The sequence below is a fragment of the Sturnus vulgaris genome, chromosome 22 (assembly GCF_052056855.1).
Source record: "Sturnus vulgaris isolate bStuVul1 chromosome 22, bStuVul1.hap1, whole genome shotgun sequence".
Taxonomy (NCBI): Eukaryota; Metazoa; Chordata; class Aves; order Passeriformes; family Sturnidae; genus Sturnus; species Sturnus vulgaris.
The window spans coordinates 10,250,112-10,272,032 of record NC_142264.1 but is presented as its reverse complement, the minus strand read 5'-3'; the positions used below and the strand labels follow the sequence as shown (position 1 = coordinate 10,272,032).

The following is a 21,921-nucleotide window of genomic DNA, read 5'->3' as shown; positions in this document are numbered from 1 at the left end:
GATACAGTCACTAAAGAGGCTGCTGAATGACACTTAAAGGAAGAGCATGAGAAGCAAAGCAAGACTGGAGGGACCTTCTGCCAGTGTTACCTCCATCTTCTGGCCATCAGCTCCTCAGGGATTTCCTGAGTTCAGCCTTGCAGCCACCAATCCATCCACCCTCTACCAGAGGGTTTAATCACCTTTTGAATCTGTTCCCACCTGGTCTCTGCACTGTCTATCAGAGCTGAACCATGCCCTGGCCAAAAGAGCCCATCCTTGTATTTCTTGAAAATCTGTGGCAGGTGTCCTCTGGCTTCCATGAGAACACCTTGTCCCTCTACCCCTTCTATACTGTTTTCTTTCATATCCATTTCCCACCTGTCTCTTTCCAAACCCAAGGATGCCCCTATCTAGATTGACTCCAGCTGGAAGTTGTGCTCTGAACACAGCCTTGCAAATGCTGCTGCCAGGTGCAGAGCAGCTGTGGAGGTGAAAGGCAGATGAAGTCACTGCCCGGCTCGCAGAGAGCTGAGAAGCCTGCCCATAGTTCCGTTTGCTCTTACCTTCAACTTGGTTGACATCTGATAGCCTTGAGGTTTCTCGGTTTCCCCCCCTGGCCAGATGATCTTCCTGTCGTTGGTCAGTACCTGCAATGGATCCCGGAGGAAGCAGATGGACATGAGGCCAAGGTGGACACCCCAGTGCCCAACCCCTCCTTCCCCAGTGCAGGCCTGCACGTACATTGCTGCCGTTGTAAATCCCAACCTGGACCAGTTTCCGGTTCTGCAGGTTCATGATGCTGTAGTTGGCAAACTTCCTGTCCCCGTCCTCGTTGAACTCTACCCGGCCGGTGACACCCTCTGAGTACTTGGAGGACATCAACACCCTATGGAGAGAAACACTGCTGGGACACCTAGAACACCTGCTGTGCTATTGAGACACCTCCCAAGGCATCTGAAAGGCAAATGCTTCCTCTCAGTTACCTGCCATAAGCTCACTACCCTGCAGAAGTCTAGCCAAGGTTACCTGTGGCCTGTTAATAGGCCTGTGCTCATCCCCTCCTAGTGGATGGAATCAGGAGAATGTTCTCTACCATCTATTTTGTCACTGCCCCTTGTTCTCCACCAGATCAGTCCCACTCCTTCTGGAATGATCTGTCCCACAACACCCAAGGACATTTTCTTCTGGGGGTTCCCTGCGAGATGTGCCTATGCTACATCTTTGGTTCTGTGCCTGGCACCTGCCCATCCCAGCCTGGCTAGAGGCCCAGACACACACAGACACCACCACGGAGAGAACCAGCCCCCAAACCCTGGAAAGGTGATAGTGGAGATGAACAAGGATTGCCTGAGCTACTTGTGAAGAACAGCTTTGACTCGCTCATGCCAAAGACTGTCACTGCAGGGGATGCCAGAAATGCTTCTAAAACAATCTCCAGGCTTTGCAGGTCTCATGCACAACAGAACCCGGGTCTGCAGGGAGTGGCTGCTGCTCCAAGGCACAGCCCCTCTGGCCCCAGCATCTGCAGTGATGCAGGGATTGGGGTCTGAAGCACATGCAGGACCTGCCGATCCCCCCGCCCTGGCAGCAGGACCCCACAGGCACATGCTCCCATCTGTGACGCCCCAGCTTCCAAATCCACAGCACCAGGGTTTGCTACAGCCAAGGGGAACCTGCTCCATGCATGGACATCTCTTGCCACCAAGCCCTGCTTGCAGTGCTGGACCCATGCCCCAGCCCTTGGAATATTCAGCAGGAAACATGTCCGCAGCACTGAGATAAAATGGGACAGAAATATCCCCCTAGCTTGATTTGGCAGAAGCCCCACTCTCTCCCACTTCCACCTATGGAATTAAGCTCCAGACTGGAGGAGACCATGGTCCCCAATCTTTTCCTCCTAGAGTCATTCTGGCCCACACATCCCAGCTGTCTAAGCATTGCCCAGTGTAGCATGGGTTGACATGGACTGAATTGCTGCCAGGCACCAGATTGATGCCTAAACAGCCTGGAAAAACTGGGTGTCATTTCCTGAGTCTGTGTCTGGGAGAGTTTTCTAGGAGAGATGTAGCCCTCACATCCAAATCATGCAGGAGAGTCCAGGCAGCCCTGTGCCACATGCCCCAAAGATTTAGTGACAGATACCCTGAGCAAAGCCACCATGTCCCCTGCACCTTCAACACATGCTCCCACCTTTTCCAGCTCTCCCCCACCAGGTCCTCTGCTCCCTCCAGCAGGATCCTTTCCCCAATACCTCTTAAAAAGGGGTCCTGTCTTCCAGATGTTGGTGTTGCCCACACAGCCCCGCGGTGGATCTGTGATATTCTCCTTCTCAAACAAGTCGTGCACGGCCTGGGCCACCACGGCCACAGCGTCACTGATGTGGGCTGACTCGTTCTTGCCATTGATGAGCTGCAAACCGATCACTCCTGCCGCGGGCAGAGGGGAACCGGGTCAGCATTCCTGGCATCGCTGGCTGCTCCAGCGTTACTCTGGGGACAGCGAGCACAAGGCTACGGGCTGAGGATCCCTTGGATGCAGCGGGAAGTTGCCTGAGCTTCAGGCAGGGGCACCGTGCGGCCGGGCTGGCACCGTGCGGCACCGACACCCTGAGCTCTGTGCCCACGGCCCTGCCGAAGCCTCCCCTGGGGTGACAGCAGCTCGCAAAGCCGCAGTGACACGGATTTGGGACTCGAGGATTTGGGACTCGAGGATTTGGGACTCAAGGCTGAGTCCCCGCGCAGGCGAAGGGAGCGGAGAGCGGAGTGCGGGAGCCTCCGTTCGGGACCACCACGGCGCCCCCAGCGTGCCCCAGCCCGAGGGGTCCCGGGGCGGGCAGGGGCCGCTCATCCCGGCTCTCTCGGGCTCCTCCGAGCCCGACTGCAGCGGCACGGAGCTCGGGAGGTGCCTACCGTCCGGGGCGTAGCGCAGGGCATTGCCCGAGATCTCCCGCTCCCCCACCAGCCACACGTAGCCCGAGCCCGTCATGTTGAGCACGGCTGCTGATCTGTACACGGTGGCCGCGTCATCCTCGCTGCAACGACAGGAAGGGAACGGCGATGTGGCACCCGCTGCCAGTGGCCCCGTGGTCAGACCCCAAAGGTGTGGCAGTGCCAGGGAAGGCACCATAGCGGGTGACTCTGACTGGGCATGGCTCAATCCTGGATGCCATGGGAACTTTGCTCTCAGCTTCACCCGATGCCGCAGCTCGCAGCGCTGCTGAGCACCCGCACTGTGCCGGAGGCACGGGGCCATCGGGCTCCCCTCCTTCCCGGCTGGAGCAGGACACCCCGGCCAGCTCGGGACTGTGGCTCCCTGGCCAGCAGCACTCCCAGAACCCCCCACCTGCCCGGGACAGGGGGCTTCGGCTGGGGCTGCTCTCAGGCTCCTCGGGAGGTTGTCAGACCCCAAATCCACACTGACTGCAGCGCTGGGCAGTGCTGGGAGAGAGGAAATCAGAGCAGGGAGGGGAAGGGGCAGCACGGCCTCACCTGGCAGAGAGGATGATGACCCTGGCCTCCAGCTCCTTCGCCTCCAGCAGCAGCGACGTCACATTTTTGGTTCCAGGGTCAAACTGAAGCACTTTCTCAGCCTGTGATTAGTGTGAGCAAAGCTGGTTAGTGAGTGAGCCCCAGAACTGGTGGTGAGAGCCATGCTATCTAGAAAAGGGTCAAGAGAATTCATTAAACTGCACAAAAGTCTGCTAAATAAGGTTGGTTATAGTTATTTTTTTTCTTTTTCTTTTCTTTCTTTCTTTCTTTTTTTCTTTTCTTTCTTTCCTTCCTTCCTTTCTCTTTTAAGATTTTGGCTTTTTGGTTGTATTTTTATTTTTTTTTTTTTTATTTTTTTTTTTTTTATTTTTTTTTTTTTTTTTTGCACTGTGCATGCAAACTGAAGTCAATCAAGACCCAAAAAGAGGCGTGCATTGTACAGGAAAGAGAAAAAGGCTTTGAAATGCAATTGAAAACTCAAACGAGTGTTGTTTTTCAAAAACATGGGAAATGAAAAAAAACATATTGCACAGGGTTAACCTTTGGGAATCAAAGTGAGCAACTTACACCAAGGAACCGGTTCCTTTGGGGAGGAAAGGGGGTTGGTTCAACTTTTCAAAAAAAAAAAAAAAAAAGAACTTGCAAGTTAATTACTGGTTCACATGCATGTTTCAAAAAGAAATCCTTCCAGGGTCAGCTGGCTAAGTTTCCATTCTCAAGTCCAAACCAAACTATCTCAACATAAAAACGTGCTACCAAGAAACACAGTCATGGATTTTTTTTCTTTCTTTCTTTTCTTTTCTTTTTTTCTCTTTCTCTCTTTTTTTTTTTTTCTTTTTTATTTTTCTGTTGGCTGTGGCTATTTTTCATTTGCTAGTTAGGTTGGTGGGCGGCGTGCATTTCCATGCATATATACCTTGGGTCCTCGCTTGTTGTCATAGGAAAGTTGGTCGAGGTTTTCATAGTTCCTTTTTTTACTCTGATGAATAATGTGCACAGAGAAAATATGTAGACACAGAAGAATATTATAAACAGTTGAAAATGACGTGTAGTAAAGCAATCCAACATCCACCTCCTCCTCCACTGTTTGCTAAAGGGTCTCTATAACGCTGGAGCTCGCAAAAACCACTATCAGGAGAGATTGTGCCTCAGCTCTCACGGGAGCGTCACGGAGCAATCTGAGAGCAAAGCCTGAGTGTCACAGCTGGTGCGATGCAGTTGCATTTTCCCTTGAGGGACTGGGGAATTCTTCAGCAAGGAATTTTTATCTTAAGCTCAGAAACAATCTAAGGGCCTAAGTGGTGGGGTTTCCATGGAATTACTGTGGAAGTAAAGGACAAAATGTTGTGTACTGAAAGTGCTGGATAAAGGCAAACTGTTACAGTTAAGAGTACTAGCATTACTAGCATCACTATCAGCATTACAATCCTGTCCACCCTTAGAGAGTCCACACAAAGTGAGGTGTCTCAGCTGAACCTCTCACCCCCTGAGAGGAGGGAGCAGCTTTTTGAGCTCTGTTGACATCCAAAAGAGAAAGATAAAGTTCTCTACATCCCGTGTTGGCTCAAAGCATGGCGATATGAAGCAATGGTGAACATGGGATGACATTGCAGCTTTTACCTGGTCCCTGGGGAGGGCCCAGGGCACCTCATGGCTCTGCAGCACACGGGTGGCCCTGGGAGGTGCAGCTACCAGAGACCAGGGTGCCTGTAACCTGGCCCTAAATGCGGCTAGTGGGGCTTACTGCTTGGTGGTCTCCATGCTGCTGACTGGAGCATGTCACCAGGGCTTGGGGCATGCACTGGCCCCAGAGAGATGGGACTGGAGCAGGGATCCTGCTCCTGTCCTGCTCTGACCCTGGAGAGATTGGACTGGAGCACAGATCCTGCTCATCCCCTGCTCTGACCATGGAGAGATTGGACTGGAGATCCTGCTGCTCCCCTGTTCTGCTGCCTCAGCTGCTGCTGCTGGGCCCCAGAGGAGCCTGGAGCAGGGCACCACTGCTGGAGGTTTTCTCTCAAGCTGAGGGCCCACAGCCCCTGCTCTGAGCCCTGACCCTGCACAGAGCCCTGGGATCTTCCTGTGGCCAGGCCAATAACAGTGATCTGAGGGAGCCTTCAGGAGGGGGCTTGGAGGTTTTGGTGGGACATAGTCTGACATCTTCTCCTTGACCCCCCCCCCCCCCCCCCATCTGAGCATCCCTGATCGGTGTACATGGGGTGTGGGATGCTGCTCTACTCTCATCTCCATTTTTCCAGAGCCTGATGGCAATGGATCCCTGCCAGGAACCCGATCCTTTGCACCCCTGGTGCACAGGGGTCCATGTTCCCAGGTTGTTCCTCAGACCGACAGGTTTCTCTTCATCTTGCTTTCCAAACTACTTAGCTTGCTTTTTCCTGAGCATCCAGGCCAGTCTTTAGCAGGGCATCTTTCCAGGTCTCCTTTCTATGCAGCTGTGTGATCTTTCCTTTCTTCCCCTTGGACGCAGCCCAGCAGTTTTTCATTGCTCAAAGAAATTGGGACCTGGCAAGGAAAAGCATCTGAAGAGGAAAATCTGCTTGGATCCCAGGTCCACCTTCATTTCTGATGGCCTTCATTTCTGCAGTGGCTTCTTAGTGGCCTGTGCTGGGCCTGCAGTGAGCCCTGGAGTGATGACTGCTACAAGGAGACCAGAGATGCAGCAGGAATGTTCTCCAGTTCAGGCAACACTGGTCACTTCTCTCCAAGCACTGTCAATGTAGCCAAAAACTTGGACATCCATGCTGTAGCCTCCAACCAGAAATTCCTGGGATTTGCTGGCACCTCAGCCCAGGCTGGTCAGCAGAGTCTTGGGAGCAACAAGGCTGGCCTCTGATCACCTCTCCCTGTCACTAGCTCTGTTTCCAGAACTACACTAGTAATCCTCCTTTTCCCATTTTTCCATGTGGTCCTGCAGCCCTTCTCTGATCTCCACGTTTCACACAGGGACCAACAAATCACAAGTTCCCTTTCCACCATGTGCTCCTGCATTCACTTACAGAATTGCCACTTTCGTGAGAAATTGCCATTGTCCCAGAGAAAAGCAGGCAGCAGAGCAGGGACCTGCCACCTCTGAGCCAGAGCAGCTCTGTTTTCACAGTGTCCAGCACTGCCTTCAGAGCCCCAGCAGGCCCATGGAGCAGCAGAGCTGTGCTGGGTGGAGCAGCAGCTCCAGGCTGAGAGTGGCTGCAGACAGCCCCAGGACAAGGCCAGCACATGGGACACTGCAGGGCTGCCTGAGAGCTGGGTTCAGGGTGCTGCTGGAGGTGCAGACCCACACAGTGGTGCCTGCATGGCACAGGGGCTGGCCATGACCCAAACCAAGAGCTTAGCTGGGCAGGTCAGGTTCTGACCCTGAGCAGGACCTCCATGTCCTCAGGGGCTGCAGTCTAAGCCTTGAATAGGTCAAGATTAGGTGTCCTGCCTGCTCCCTCCCCAGGGCCCAGGCTGCCCTTGGAGAGGCTGTGGAGGGGCCCGTGGTACAACTTCATGGCATGAAAAGAACCAGCACTTCAGGGATCAGAAGAGATTGGAGAGAAGAGGTGGAGGAAGACAGGAAAGCCCCAACAGGGTATCTGCCACCTGCAAGACCAGTCAGACCAGTCTGTCTGACCTTTTCTCAAAGGAAAAAGAAACAAGATGCAGTGGCACACCCCAAAGAGAAGACCTGCTGGGACAGAGCAGGTGCCCCAGGCTGCAGAGTGGCCCGAGCATTCCCCAGGGGCTGCCAGAGGACACCAAGACACATAGTAAATGAAGTGCAAATATGGGGAAGGTCTGAGGACAGAACCTCCCTCCCTATCTTTCAAGCTCTCAAAGGCTTTCCTGCAGGGTGGACAGGCTGAAGAAGAAATGCACCCTGTGCCTGGGAGCACCCCATGGGGCAAACAGGAGTGGAGGCATGAGAGGGAACAGCAAAATGGGATACATGGGAACTACAGGAAAACAGAAAGTGGAATCCAAAAAATACAAGAGGAGGTATGAGAGACTGACAATGGCTCTCCCTGTATGAAGGGCACTGTGCTGGGAAGAGGCTTTGGAGAAAAACACTGTCCTGCTGTCACCCAGTGGGAAGCTGCCTTTGGAAACGGGAGGATCCCTCTGTGGCTGGTGGAACATCAGTGCCTTGTGACAGCCTGGGATGCAGCAAGGATGAAACTTCTTGAAAATCAATACCAAATCTGGAGTCTGTTGGTCAATGTGGCTTGTGCCGGCCTGCACCTCTGCACCAGTTGTTCCTCCAGGGAAGTGATGAAGAGCAGTCACAGGCGCCCATCTCTCAGCTCAGCCACCCACTCCAACCACGAGAAGCATCTATGGCCACATCTCCTCGACAGCTGAGAGACTGCCAAATGTCCAGCAGCTGCAGATGGGGCTGGAAAGAGCAGGCTGGGGTCCCTGCCTGTGACCCAGGAAGGAACACCCCCGAATGGGTGCCTGCCCTGATGCTGCTAGAGACTTGGATGAACTCAGCTTCTGCCCACCTGAAGGGGACCTTGCTCTGCCCCTGGAGAGAGGTCATGCTGGGACTCCACCCTGTAGGACAGGAAGCGGCTCCTTGCCTTCCAGACTGTAGCCAAACAGCTTCCTTTGCTCTGCTTGTCTTGAACATTTGTTCAGTCCTTTCCCTCCACGCCACAGGTCTGTGCTTTGTCCTCCCACACCTCGGGGCCCTCCCCTGCCTCCCTCCCTGCTCCCACTGGCCCTGAGAGCAGGTGCATAGTCCCACACCTGCCCCTGTGACAGCATGGGGTGTCAGGAAAGCAGCGTTTGGCATGTGCTTCGATGGAGATGGGAACGGGCCCACAGCTCTACCAGAGGGTCATTGCAGCCCTGCCCCTCCTAAGCACTAAGCTGAGTCCCCGAGAGCCAATTCAGAAGCTGCTTTTCGGGGTGGGGTTGGCACTTCTGGGTCTGCCTGGCCCCGGGTTGGCTGCAGTGGGGCAGGTGCTTCCCTAAGCTGAGCAACTGGTCCTCTCCTTGGGTGGGAAACTTGGGCAAGGCATTTGCAGAGCTCCAGGTTATCCTTCCCTTCATTTTGTAGTCGATTTACATGTAGGAGATTTTGACCATGGCAAAGCAAGTGAAATGAATAAAGTACAAAGTTCTGTCAGGTACTAGTCAGACACTGTTGATGCTTTAAGCATGTTAGCCATGTTACAATGGAAAGAAAAGGTGTTTTACATACAGAAATCTACATACATACAACAGCCCAAGACTTCTAGTTTTGTTGTTGTTGCTTAAACAAAGCTACAAGACAATGTTCAGGAACTGACCTTGGACTCTTTCTCCTCCAGGAGGGTCTCCAGCTTCTTTTGTGCAGCACGACCCTCGTGGTCGTCGCTGACTATCAGAATGACGTGGTTCCAGTTGAAGACTCTCATCATCTCAAACCAGACGTTGGCCTGGTGAGAGTAAGGTGGGACTGTGCGCAAAAAGGACAGGTGGATGCTCTGCAAGGAAGAACAAGAGCTCAGCACACGCTGTGGGGGTGTCAGCCACGTTCACAGGGACAGGGCTGGCTGGGATCACAAAGACATTTTGGGATGCACATCTTGGGCTAACCTCTGGGACCTGCATCCTTCCTTCTGGCTGGGAAACAAACCCTGGCTATGACTTTGTAGCTCTCTGTGGTTAAACCAGAATATGGCAAAGAAAGGTTTCTGCTTTGTGGTCCATAAATGCACAGAGGAGAAAAGCCTGTCGAGCCACGAATGACCAGCAGTGTTCAGTGCAAATATAGCCTTGCTTCTTGACCTTTTAAATTATTACCAGAAAATGGACATCAAAAAGCAAAAGAATTCCCTTCAGAAGGCAAGAGGCAGGTGCAGGCAGCTGCGTATTCGTCATTTGCCATGGGAGAAGTTCAGAAAGGCAGTTTTATAACACGGTCCCTGGCTGTTTCTAGGTCAGCCTGTTCTGCAGCAGCAGGCAGGAGGAGGCAGCTCTGGACTCGTGCCCCAGCAAACCTCTCTGATTCAGTTAGAAACATCGTTATGGTTGGGTGATTGTGCAATAGCAATTCCAGCCTAATTAAGTACAGCGCTCTTAGGGGAGCAATCAGACCAAAAGCTGGAGCTGACAGAGAGCTTTCAAACAAATGCAGCTTGTCCAAAAGGCCCTAGAGTCAAATATTAGGAAGTGAAAGTGCTCATGCTCAGCATGGACCCTACTTGACAGCCCAGCTACGTGCTGGAGGGAGACAGGAGCTAGAAGTGGAGAGGACAAAAATAAAGCACTATAATATTTCTTTCTCTAAGGCTGAGATGGTTGTTCAGACCTGCTCATCCAGAGACCAGACCCAGAATAGGTCAGAAATGTCCTGAGTGGGCCAAAGCAATACACACTGGAAAGGAAAAGGCATCATGTCCATGGATACACACAGGAGGGACAGACACACCAAATAAATCCTCTTCCTCACACTCAACACGGTGATCATATCAAACCAGACCATGGAATGTGTAGAAAAGGATGGAAAGCCCCTGCTGTGCTCAGGGCTCAGGTCCCTGCTCCTGCCCCAGCCCAACACCCAGGAACAGGGAAGCAGCAAAGCCAGCACAGCACTGGGAACATTTCCTGAATGTCAGACACTGAGGAGAAGGGTGGGTGTTTAATCAGAGGAGGAAACAAACCAGGAGAGCCCAATAAGACTCTCAGAGTGTGACTGATACAAACATTACAGTTACAGGAAGAGCAGCTCACCCCACAAAACCAGCACTAACCCATAGGATTGGGAAAAAGCCCCACGGGGACAAACAATGGAAACACAACCATGGTGTCCACTCCAACACAGTGTTCAAGTTCTCTTTGTAGTCAGCAGAGATGCCCAGGAATTTCCAGGTCCAGATGCACAGCCTGGGCCAGGGGCACACCATCTGGGTCTCAGCATTTTTAATTTTTAACCCCTGAGCATTTTTAATTGCTTTAAGGAAATTCAGGGAAAGTTAAACTGGAAATGGGAAAAAATCAGAAGAGAGAAAAGAGCTGAAATAATAACAGAGAAGCCAATGTTGAAAAAAAAGAAAATCAGAGAAACACAGGTTAAAACATCAAAATTCTATAAAAATTCTTTTAATCTCTTTTTGAAATTAAAAAAATCTTTGAAATTTCCATATAGTGCATCAAATTACTTTCCTGGTTCCCAACCAGCTTTCAGTCTCTGATGACAAACTCTGCACCTCTTCTCTCTCCCTTCACTCCTGGAACCAGTCTTAAAGCTGCAGAACTCAATATTCAACACCAACAGAACAGATGATTAGGGATATACAAGCATCATAAAGTCACCCCAAGACAAGTGTTTAAACAGATCATGGCTTTCTTAAGTATTGTAAATACATATCACTGAGTTCAGAGAAAAAAACTACTGCAAGGTTTATAGGGGGTTTAACAGTTCAGGCAAATTTGCTTTCTAAGGTGGAGTCAAAAGGGCCATGGACAGACTCTGGTGGTATCTCAGCTCCTGGATCCCTGAACTGTGGTTTTCAAATAGGATAATGTAAAAAAATTCATGTCAAGTGGTGAGCTGAGATCTGAGGATGAGCACTCACAGTCTGTGTGCAGCTTTTGAAGCACCTGGGACTCCTGAGCATCTCTGCAAGGGCCAAAGATTGGCAGAAAAATGAACGTGGAGTCCCCCAGAGGTTCACATGTGCAGCTTGTGCTATGCAGAGGCAGGTGAGAATCCAGCTTGGTGTGATTTGATACCCTCCATCCCAGCACACGCAGTGACATTCCACAGGTCCCTGTCACACCCCTCTGAAACCCTAATTACCCCATTTTTTGGCAAATAGTTCTTAAAAAAGACTTGTGTTTTTAGCACAGCCTCTGTGAGACAGCCAGCACAGGGTGTGGGCTCACTCAGCTGCACCAGCTCTGCCCCTGTGAGCTGCTCCAGGCACTTGAACTCGGGGCTGCCGAGGGTCATCACTCCCTCCCCTCGGATCAGGCACAGAAACTGCTCCTCATTACAAGTCCACGTTGGCCTTGCAGGATGTTCTGTAGGATACTCAGCCCTTGCTCCCCTCCGAGTGTGCCTGGAGCTGGTCACGGTGCTGGAGTGCGGGAATGGCTCACACCAACCCCAGCCTGTGCAAACCTCCCTGCAGCCCACCACACCTGAGTGCTCAGCCCTCTGCTCCCTCACTTCATTCTAGTTCTGCAAAAAGGCAGCAAATGCAGGCTGGGGTGAAATCCAGGTGCCCAAGCTCAGCAGGAACCCAGGGAACTGGAGCCAAAAACGCACCAGAGTGAACATGGCTGGGAGGTTGGGATATTTCCTGGCAGGGTGGGCAGGCCCTGGCACAGGGTGCCCAGAGCAGCTGTGGCTGCCCCTGGATCCCTGGCAGTGTCCAAGGCCAGGTTGGACATTGGGGCTTGGAGCAGCCTGGGACAGTGGGAGGGGTCCCTGCCATGGCAGGGGTGAAATGGGATGGGCTTGAAGGTCCCTTCCAACCCAAAGCAGTCTGGGATTCTGTGATGATTTTGTGTGGGGTCAGGACTTGAGAACTGCAAGTATTTGATGCAAGTCCATACAAAGAGGAGCTGTTGGAGTAGATCGTGTGTATGTGTGTGCGTGTGTGTGTGTGTAAGCACAGACTGTGCATGCACAGCTGTGAGCCTGACAATGCAGAAAGCACGGGAGTGCATCCACCCCTGCAGGGAATGTGCCTGGTGCTGGAATCCTGTGCAGTGCCATGCCTGGGGGAGAGCACTGGGGGTGCCTTTGCGTGGAGATTTTATCCACAGGGGAAAGGGCATGGCTGGGAGCCAGCAGGCGGTGTCTGTGTGTCACATCAGGGCATGTACAGCACCATGAGTGAAAGGTTTGTTACTTTCTTCACTTCTGTCTGCCCAGGGGCTCACCCCAGCTCAGAGCCCATGGCTGGGGGAGTGATTTTTCCTACAGGCTGAAGGGAGCAATGTGCTTTTGCTTCATTACCTTTGGGGTCAATCCCCCTTCTAGCAATGCGCTCCCCAGATGAGCTGCCTGGGAAATTTCAAAAAGATTGACAGAGATCCTAATCTGTAAATCTCCTGCAAATTTGGTAAAATTCACCAGCTGGGCATGAGAAAGAAGTGTTGGCCAGTGTGTCCATGGAAGGAGCCTGCCCACTGCCCCACATGCCAGCTGTAGATGTGGGAGGGAGCTGAGGTAACATTGAGATAGCTCAGAGGAGTGCAGGGAGGAATTTGGGTGCAGGGGGATGGGGAGTTCAGACCAAAGTGCACTCTCTGCCTTTCCCTGCAGTGCACAGAGGAAGGCATGGGGCAGCTTCTGGGGCAGGGCCACTGTGGGGAGATGAGGCTGCTCTGTCCTGTTCCCAGCTGGAACCTGAGAGCCTGGGGGGATCTGCTGGGATGGGGGTCACCTTCAGGCCATCTCTCCACTACCCTGGTCTGCTCTTGCACATTCCAAGCTGTCCAGCTGAGGGCTGTCCTGCCCTGCTCAGGGTTTTCCTGCCCTGCTCAGGGCTGTGCTCCCCACTCCCAGGGCAAACATCTCTGTGCTGCACCAAGCAGCCTCTCCTGTCATCACTTGTGGGTGCCAGTGAAGGAGTACTGACCCTGACCTTGGTCAACAAGAGCCACTTTTCTCCCCACTTGCACCTTCCCACCCTAACAGGGCTCCTGCTGAGCATCCACAGCCAGTGAGAGCAGTAATAGAGAAGAAAACCCTTTTCAGTGAACAAGCTGGAGAAGTTGCACTGAGAGCAGGAACCAGAGGGAAAAGCCATCCCCTGCCTGGGGAAAGACAGACCTCACTTCAACCACCAGGGTAAGGTGCTGGAACTGAAAACGCTCTCCAACTGCAGCACATCTAAACTCCATTTCCCAAATCTTCCAGCAGCAGAGCAGGTCTCTTTTAATTTATTAATCTATCTCCCTGATCCTCTGCTGCAATAATCTGTGGGTGGTGAGGTGCTCAGCACCTCTGGGCACCCAGGGTGTTGCTCCAGCCCCACACGTAGGAGAGGTCTCACATGGAGGTGTTGAACCTTTCCTTTTCTCCCCCTGAGCTGTGCATTTGCCCAGGCTCTGCTCTCACACTCGATGTCATCTCACATTTTTCATGGTGACAAGATGTCCATGTCATCTCGTTTTTTTCAGCTGAGATACAGAGGAGATATAAACACCCCCAGTGACCCGTGGGGGACAGGAGCACTAAGAAGCTCAGCATGGGAAAGTCAGAGGAGGATTTTTGGAATGCTCAGTCCATGAGATGTCCCTGGAGGGCTCTCCATAGCGAGGGGCACCACAGTGATGGGAACCACTCTGCTGCCTTTACCTTGAGACTCCCTCTCTCCTCCAGCTCCCTCTGACTTCACTCAGGAGTGACTGGAGTTCCAGAGACCTCTCCCTGCACAGGTAGGACTGTGGTGGGTGGTGTGAGGGTCTCAGTGAAGCCCGAGTGCTCTGCCTGATAACTGCACTGTTATTTCTAGAACAAATAGTTGGTTGGATACTGTGAGCAGTAAAACTCAGTTCCCTCTAGTATCTTTGCTGAAAGACTGGCCACAGCTCAAGGACCACTGTGCTTGACTGGAGATGCTCTGAGAGCATCAAAAGGTACTGGGCAGACCTGTCCATGCTGAGGTCCACACATTTCCTCCCCCTCGTAGCCTTGAGAGGACCAACAGCAACCCAACTTCATCCCCCTGTGAAATTCAGCTAAAATTGTCTGATGCCTCCAAAACCAATTAAGGGCGTACATACAAAGTGATCCTACAAGCTCGTTTCCATAGAAACTAAGCTGAAAGATAAAATTTCCTGAATTAAAACAAAAAAGAAGGCAAGCTGATCACTGGAAACCAAAAAGGGAACAGCTGAATGTCCCTGTGTCACGAGCCAGCCTGTCCTGCATGGGGTGTACAGAATCTCCCACTGTCCTATCCCACAGCTCCGCCCCCTCTGTCACCCACTTCACTCCCACCTTTGTTATCCCCTCCACTGTCCAAACATCTTTTGCCCCTCTACCCAGTCCCTGCCTTTGCCCCATCTCCTTCAGAGAGCTCCAAGCCTTGGTGGGCAGGAGGCTGAGGATGATGCCAGCCGGGCAGGAGTGCTCTGAGGGGTGTTGGGGCGGGGCTCCCTGCCCAGTCTCTGCCAGTCAAGTGTACCCCACAGCCCTGAACCTGCTCAACACCCCAAACATTCCATGGAGAGCAGCTCCCTGCCAGGAGTCACTGTGTCACCACTGTGGCCATGGTCTCTCCTCCAGCCCTGAAGTGAGCCAGGTGGGGTTTATGAGGCTGTTTTGCAGAAAACATGTTTTAAAAAGGAACAGATTGGCAGAAGCAGAGGACGGAGCCAGCCCCTCGGGGTGAGCACTCCAGGTCAGCACGGTGCTGGGGACAGTAGTGGCTTTGCTGGGCACAGCCTTGCAGAGATGGAGCAGACATGAGGTGCAAGGTCCCCTCTCCCTGCTACCCTGTGACAAGGACACTCTCAGTGGCATTTCTGTCAGATCTCCTCCCCAGAGCAGCAAGAAGCAAATCCCCCCTGAACACTTCCTGCCTGCTCTGCAGCTCTGTTTCCATCCCTTTCCATCTAACCATGCCTGGTGGGACCCTGCCAGGGTGTGCAGGTCCCCAGCCCTGCGAGCCACCACCACTGCCATGGTCTTGGCTTGCTGACCACCCTGCCATGGCTTCCCTGGTGGGAGATACCAAAACCTGCTGCTGCTCCAGCCAAGCAAGCTGCTGGTGCCTCTCTGGGAGCCTCTGGCCCTCCTCCTGAAATTTGACTTTATTTAGCATGTAGGTGGAGTGACTATTTTTGCACTGAACATTTACATTTGTGAATATTCACATTTTTCAAGCGAAGGCCGATTCGTGCTGTGAAGCAGGCTTGATCTCACCCACTGAGCTCGTGTGCCTGGATGAAATCCTGCAATGGTATTTGGAAAGCCTGGCTCTGCTCAGCTTCTCCTTTTTCCTTTACTAAAGCTTTAGGTTTTTGCCAAATGGGCTGTGAGCTGAGGGCCAGGGCAGCACCTCATTGCCCAGACACTGCCTGCACATGGCAGGACTGGAAATCTCTGTGTTCCCACAGGGACAGCTGAGACACTGAAATCTGAAACTCTGTCTAGAGTACTGACCAGACTGAATGTCATGTGAAGCCTCAGGATATTCTGTTATCTTCCCTACCAATATTCCACAAACCCAGAGAAGTGAATGCAACCAAAAAACCTCCAAGCCCCAGAAAGATCCTGCCCAAAGTACAGGCTCTAACAGGATCCTCTCCCCTTCCCAGGCCCCCAGATCCCCCAGGACCCCCTGGCTGTCAGCTCTGAGCAGGAGTTGTGGCTGGAGAGCAGCGAGCCCGGCAGCCTGGCAGAGCAGCGCTGCAGAAATCATCTGGCACTATGTAGGTCAATACTGGCAGCTGCAAAAAAATTATGTGCCCTGGAATGCAGGAGAGAGAGAGAGAGGGAGCTGCAGGCTGGGCTGGAGAGGGTGGATGGACAGACACAGAGAGAGTGTAGACATCATTAACCCTCCTGATGGGCACTCTTGATTTACAGCACATGTATGAGGTACTAGACCAGAAGCATGCATCAGTTACCTTATCAGAATATATAGACATGCGTGTTGTCAGACCAATGACAGGGATCCTGTAGAAGCCAGCTGTGTATGATACAGGTGTTGGTGTTAGGTGATCGTTGGGAGCAGGAGGGTGACTAACTAATATTGCATAGACCTGTAGGACAGGATACACGACACAAACATTATTTCACGGGAGCGCATCGGCCACTGAGCGTGATTTTTTTTCCCCTTCTCTTTTCTGCAATGCTAAACAGCCCCTTGTTAACATGATAAGGGCACTGAAATGACTGGGAGCGGGGAAGAAAGGGCTGTGCTGAGAGCCGGGGGTGCCACGGCTGGAGGTGATGGCTCTGCTCAGGCTTATGTCCTAATGGAATGCCGTGCCCAACTGCTCCGCTCACTAAACTAATAACTTCCATGGATTGCAGATTAAAGGGAAGCATCTCCCTTCCAGTCACACTGTGTAATGCGATTTCTTTAACCACACATTTAATACTCGGTTGTAATTCCCCTCTGAGGACCATTACGAGCAAAGTGGTCAGCAGGGACTGTGGCAGGAGCGGGAGCGCGGAGCCAGGAGCGACTCAGCCATCTGGCCCTGGGCAGACGCGAATGGCAGAGCCTGCAGGGCGGGGCAGCAGCCGGGATCTGCCCTCAGCCAAGGATCTGAGCTATACCAAAAGGGGAAGGAGGATCTCGGCAAAAATCTGCTGTTACGGTAGGGCTGGGATTTTGGTCTCCAGCAGGATCCTACTTTGTGTCAAAAGGAGAGGAAGGAGCTGAGCAATCCCTGGGGATCCCTTATTACACCGATGCCCTTTCACTGCACAAGGAATGTCCCCAGCTGGTGACAGGTCTCCAGCTAGGGCGAATCAGTGCAAGGACTTTGATGTATGGAGGAAATAATTCTTCCTTCTCCACGCATCTGCCCAAGCCCCAGGATGTGCTCAGCACTCGGGCTGGAGGGACAGATTGCCAGGAGAGGAGGATGAAGCCTGCCTGGGGAAGGGGCCCTGGAGTCTGGGGGGAAGAGGGAGGATCCTGTTTGGCATTGGGAGGGAGTAAATTGAGGGTGCAGAGGAGCTGAGGCAGGGGCTGGAGACCCTACGTGGGAGTAGGGAGAAATTGCTAGAGAAGAGGTTGGGAAGGTCCTGGGGATGCAGGAGGAGGGGATGCCCTGGGCAGAGGTGCCCGGTGCTGACACAAGGAGTGAGGAGTTGCACCCAGAGGGGCTGGGGCAGGACCCTGGGACAGGAGCAGGCTGTAGGGGCTCGGGCTGTGCTGTGGCGCACGGCAGCCCTCGGCAGGAGCCATTTTGCGTTCGCAGGCTGCCAGCCCCTGCTCTGCCTCGCACCCCCCTGCTCTGGGCACAGCGGCCGGGACAGCCCCTGCTGTGCTGGGACGGAGCGGCCACCCCGAGCCAGCAGCCGCAGCAGCGCAGCCCCCGTGCCCAGCTCCGCTCCCGGCGCTCCGCGGGCTCTGCGCGGGCACCGGGCGTGCAGGTGGCGAGGCCACGGGCATCCAGCAGCCGGGAGCGGTAAATGGAGCCTGGGCTCAGTGCGGGACCCGTCTGAGCCGCCCCTGCTGCCAGGGGACAGCGGGAGTCGGGGACAGCCCGCGCTGTCCGGCCTGGCCACCACCCCAGGGATGTCCCCAACTATCCTCCAGCTCCACACCGGGCAGCTGAGCTACAAAGGCTGAGCTCTGCTCCGCGCGGCCCCTCCGCCTTCGCTGGCTGTGTGTGCCTGGGTGCGGACAGCATTTCTGTGTGCGATGGGGCTGGTGAGGCTGGGCTGGGGGCGTTCGTGCAATTCGGGTGCGCCTTTGCTCCTGCGCACGGGCCCACGCCGACCTTCCGCATGTGCGGGGCTGTGCTGGGCGGGGGTAGGTCTGTACCTGCCTGTCCGCCCCCCGATGGCCCGGCTGACGGGCCGGGGGTGGTTAGCCGGGCTCTGCACCCAGAGCACACGCAGGGGAGGTGGAGAGGCGCCCCAGCGGCGCTGAGGGTTCGGACGGCAGCCTCAGGTGCTGAGAGTGATCCGTGGGCAAAGGAGGGAGGATCATTCTGTGCTCGTGTGTCACACACAGTCACACACAGCACACACCGAGTCTGTGCGCGTGTGCACGCTGTGTCTGTTTGCCTGTGTGTCCGTGTGTCTATGTGTCTGTGCAGGTGTGTGCCCTGTGTCTGTGTGTCTGTGTGTCTGTGTGTCTGTGTGCGCTGTGCCTGTGTGTCTACAAGTCCAGCTGCATGTGCCCGTGTCCCGGGCGAGCGTGTGGCTGTGAGTGTGCCAGGTCCTCTCACACAAATGTGTGTGTCCATGTGTCACAGCAGCTGTACACGATGGCACAAGTGCAGACACGTGTTGTGTGTGAGCCCGTGTTTGCACAGCAGGGCACGTGTGCACATAGAATGCGTGTGTGCACATGGAATATGTGTGTGCACATGGAGTTTGTGCACACATGGAGTATGTGTGGCACATGGAATGTGTGTGTGTGCACATGGGAATGTGATTGGCACACGGAATGTGTGTATGTGCACATGGTATATGTGTGTGCACATGGAATATGTGCGTGTGCACATGGAATGTGTGTGTGTGCACATGGAGTGTGTGCATACATGGAATGTTTTTGGCACATGGAATGTATGTGCACATAGAATATGTGTGTGTGCACATGGAATCTGTGTGTGTGCACATGGAGTGTGTGTGTGCACATGGAATGTGTGTGTGCACACGAAGTGCAGCCTGTGGGCATTCCCACACATGTGTGAGTGCACAGTCTGTGTGCACGCACGGTGTTCCCTGTGCCCACATCTCCCTCCAGTTTGGGGATGCCCGTGTGTGCTCATACCTAGCTCTGTGTGTGCCCGTGGTGTTCTGTGTGTGGTGTAGCTGCACATGCATGTTGCTGTGTGCATGCACAGCGTTGGGTGGACATGTATGTGCACCCACTCAGTGCATGGGGGCCTGTGTGCGCCCAGAGAGTGTGTGTGAGCCTGTGTGTGCCCTGGTGTGTGTGAATCTGTGCATGCCTGAGCTTTGTATGTGAGTCTATGTGTGCCCAGGGGCTGTGTGTGAATCTGTGTGTGCCTGAACTTCATGTGTGAGTCTGTGTGCTCAAGGGCTGTGTCTGTGTTAGTTTATATGTGCTCAGGCTTCGTGTGTGAGTCCGTGCCTGCCTGGGCTTCGTGTGTGAGCCCATGTGTGCCCTGAGGGGTGTGTGTGTGTGCCTGTGGGTGTCTCAGGGCTGTGTGGGTGCTCCTGTGTGCCCCAGGGTGCTGGCGTGAACCCGTGTGTGCCCCGTGGGTGTGTGGATGCCCATGTGCACCCCGTGTGTGTGTGAGCTTGTGTATGCTCTGCGGTGTGTGTGTGAGCCCATGAGTGACCCAGGTGAGGGTTGCAGGTGGCCATGCGTGCCCAGGGTGGTGTGTGTGAGCCCGTATGTGCCTGGGGGCTGTGCAGGTACCCGTGTGAGCCCCAGGGTGTCTGTGGGTGCCCGTGCGTGCCCGGGCTATGTGCGGGTGCCCGTGCGTGCCCGGGGGTGCGTGGAGTGCGCAGCCGGCCGCTCTTACATAAAGGCTGCAATGCGGGCAGCGCTCCCCGGGCCCGGGCAGGACTCCGCACAGCGCGGCTCGGCCGGGGGGCACCGCGGGGCCAGGGCGGGGTGGCCGCGGGGGCGGCGGCTCGGGTCCCGCCGGGGACGGGGCGGGGAGGGGGTCGCCGTCCCGGGGTACCTGGCTGGAGATGAGGTCCTCGCAGACGGACAGGGCCATCTGGATGGCGTTGGGCTTGTGGGTGACGGACGTGGCGTTGAGCTGGAGCTTCCAGGTGCCGTGCCGCTTGTTGGCCTGGTTCACCGCCTCGCGGAAGATCTGCTCGTGCTTCTTGGTGCTCAGCACCGCGCCGATATTGACGATCTTAGGGTCGCAGCCGGCGCGGGCGAAGGACGACGAGAAGAGGAGGGCGAGCAGCAGCAGCCGCATGGTGCTCATCCACGGGCGGCCCGGAGCCCGCCGGGCCCCCCGCGCCCCCCGCCCGCCCGCCCGCCCCGCGGGCCGCCCGCCCGGCTCAGCGCGGCCCCATCGGGCTCGGCCCCATCGGGCTCGGCCCGCGGGCAGTGCCCGGTGCTCGCTGCGGGCTCTGCCGGGCGCTCTCCCCGGTGCTGAAGCGCCCGCGCCGCTGCCGCCTCTCCGCCCCGCCCCGCCCGCCCCGCGCTGCCGCAGCGCCCGCCCCGCGGCCGCCCCCGGGACCCCCGCCCGCCCGGGCGCTGCGGCACAGCCCCCCTCCCGCGGGGGCTGCGGGGTCGCTGCGGGGTCGCTGCGGGGTCTGTGGCACAGCCTGCAGGGCGCGGGTGCCGCTGTCCCCGTGCCGGGCTGCGGGTGCGAGTGTCGCGAGTGTCGCTGGTGCGGAGGAGCACGGCTGGTCCGGGGCTGAGCACTCGGGGTTCCGCTCCACCCTTTTCACCCGCAGTCCCCTTTCGGGATCAGGGCATTCCCGGTGCCTCGGAGGGCGCAGACACACCAGGCATTCAGTAACCCAGGGAGTGGGGGTAAAACACGGTCTGTGGGTTTGTTCTCCACACCAATATTCCCACCTATGCAGCAGCTCTGAATAGCACACTTCTGCAGCTCTGCCTGGGGACAGCTGTGTGTGACATGGACTCAGTTATGGTCTGCTTGCACTCCAGTGCTGGAGAACTCTCCCTTGACCAGCACAGCTCCTGGGCAGAGATGCTCAGCGGGTGCTCAGCCCCGTTCCTTGCCTTCCGTCTGTCCCCCCAGACAGAGCCACCACTCTTCTAGACGTTAGGTCACAGGGCAACCAGCCATTTCCCTCAATTAAATTCACCAGATTACTCTGGGATATGACCTTACGATTTCTCTGCTGAGGAGATTTCTTGAGATTCCCATAATCTACCTGTTTTTGGGTTACCATTAGCCTCCCTTAAGGAAATGGAAGCACAGCAGCCACTGGCCAACATCTGGAGAGCAGTCCAGCTCCATGGCAGAAAGAGACTGAGTTTCACTCCTGGACTGCACCTGTCCCATTCCAGAGCCAGAGGGGTGAGGCAGCCAGAACAGCACATTGCTCCCCAGAGCAACTTTGGCCTTTTTGGAGAAAAACAACGGGGTTGCAGGTAGTGAGAGCGTGTTGCTTTGTTACTGCACGGGACAAACGCCACAGCCAGCCCGGGCACTGCAGAACCAAAACCACCAGGGATATTTTTACACGGCCATTTCTGGGGTGCTGATGCAGCCCACCGCTGTTCTTCCTTTGCAACGTGAGTTGAAGCAGAATATTTTCCCCCAACGCAAATTTTCTCACTGGCATCTCTGAAGTGCGAGTTGCCATGGAAACCATTTTGCCTATGTCCCACATTGCCCACATGCGCTCGGAAGGAGCTGCAGGAGCAAAATGGCCGTTGTGTAATGCTGCAGGGCTCGGCGTGCCAGCGCTCTGTGCAGCCTCTTCCAGCTGTGAGACCCTCTCAGGAAGCTGCAGACCATAGCTTGGGGAAACAATGAAGCCCATGGAGGTCATGATGCGCTCCGTGAGAGAAGGAAAACGGCCCCACCTCGCCGTAACTCTTGCAGTGCTTGGCGTGGAGCTCCACACCAACCCTGCTGTGCTCTTGGAACAGACTTCCAGGAAAGCTTAACCCTTTTCAGCGTCACCGTGTCATTCCCACTCCTCCAGGCATGAAGCTGAGGGCCTTGCTGGATTCACACGGTGTGGGTTTGTGTTGAAGGGACAAAGGGTGAAAGCCAAAGAGAGTTGCATCCCTACCCTCAGTGTGCACAGAGCTGACTTCATTCCTTCCTCTGCTTACGAGGTGCACCTGCAGTAGGTTGTGTGGGAAGAAACTGTTCTGGAGTGGGCTGTACA

At 54.8% G+C, this 21,921-nt stretch overlaps 1 protein-coding gene across 21 annotated transcripts in view; it reads right to left on the bottom strand.

Annotated features, from left to right (window-relative positions):
• Positions 1–20,042, bottom strand: part of GRIN1 (glutamate ionotropic receptor NMDA type subunit 1) — a 38,481-nt gene extending 18,439 nt beyond the window's left edge. For 17 of the 21 annotated variants that reach the window (XR_015808093.1, XM_088177640.1, XM_088177642.1 and 14 more), the window contains exons 1-9: positions 19,770–20,042; positions 16,053–16,187; positions 8,765–8,941; positions 4,387–4,449; positions 3,471–3,571; positions 2,892–3,013; positions 2,234–2,408; positions 724–868; positions 546–629 (exon numbers count right to left, since the gene is read on the bottom strand). Coding sequence is in view for 20 of the 21 variants with exons in the window: in XM_088177640.1 (XP_088033766.1) it covers positions 546–629; positions 724–868; positions 2,234–2,408; positions 2,892–3,013; positions 3,471–3,571; positions 4,387–4,449; positions 8,765–8,941; positions 16,053–16,187; positions 19,770–20,027 (1,260 nt within the window). In the remaining variant the exon portion in view is untranslated. The remainder of the gene's footprint in view (positions 1–545; positions 630–723; positions 869–2,233; positions 2,409–2,891; positions 3,014–3,470; positions 3,572–4,386; positions 4,450–8,764; positions 8,942–16,052; positions 16,188–19,769) is intronic. The other 4 variants (XM_088177636.1, XM_014881097.2, XM_088177628.1 and 1 more) reach the window with 1 other exon arrangement.
• Between the last annotated feature and the right edge of the window lie 1,879 nt (positions 20,043–21,921).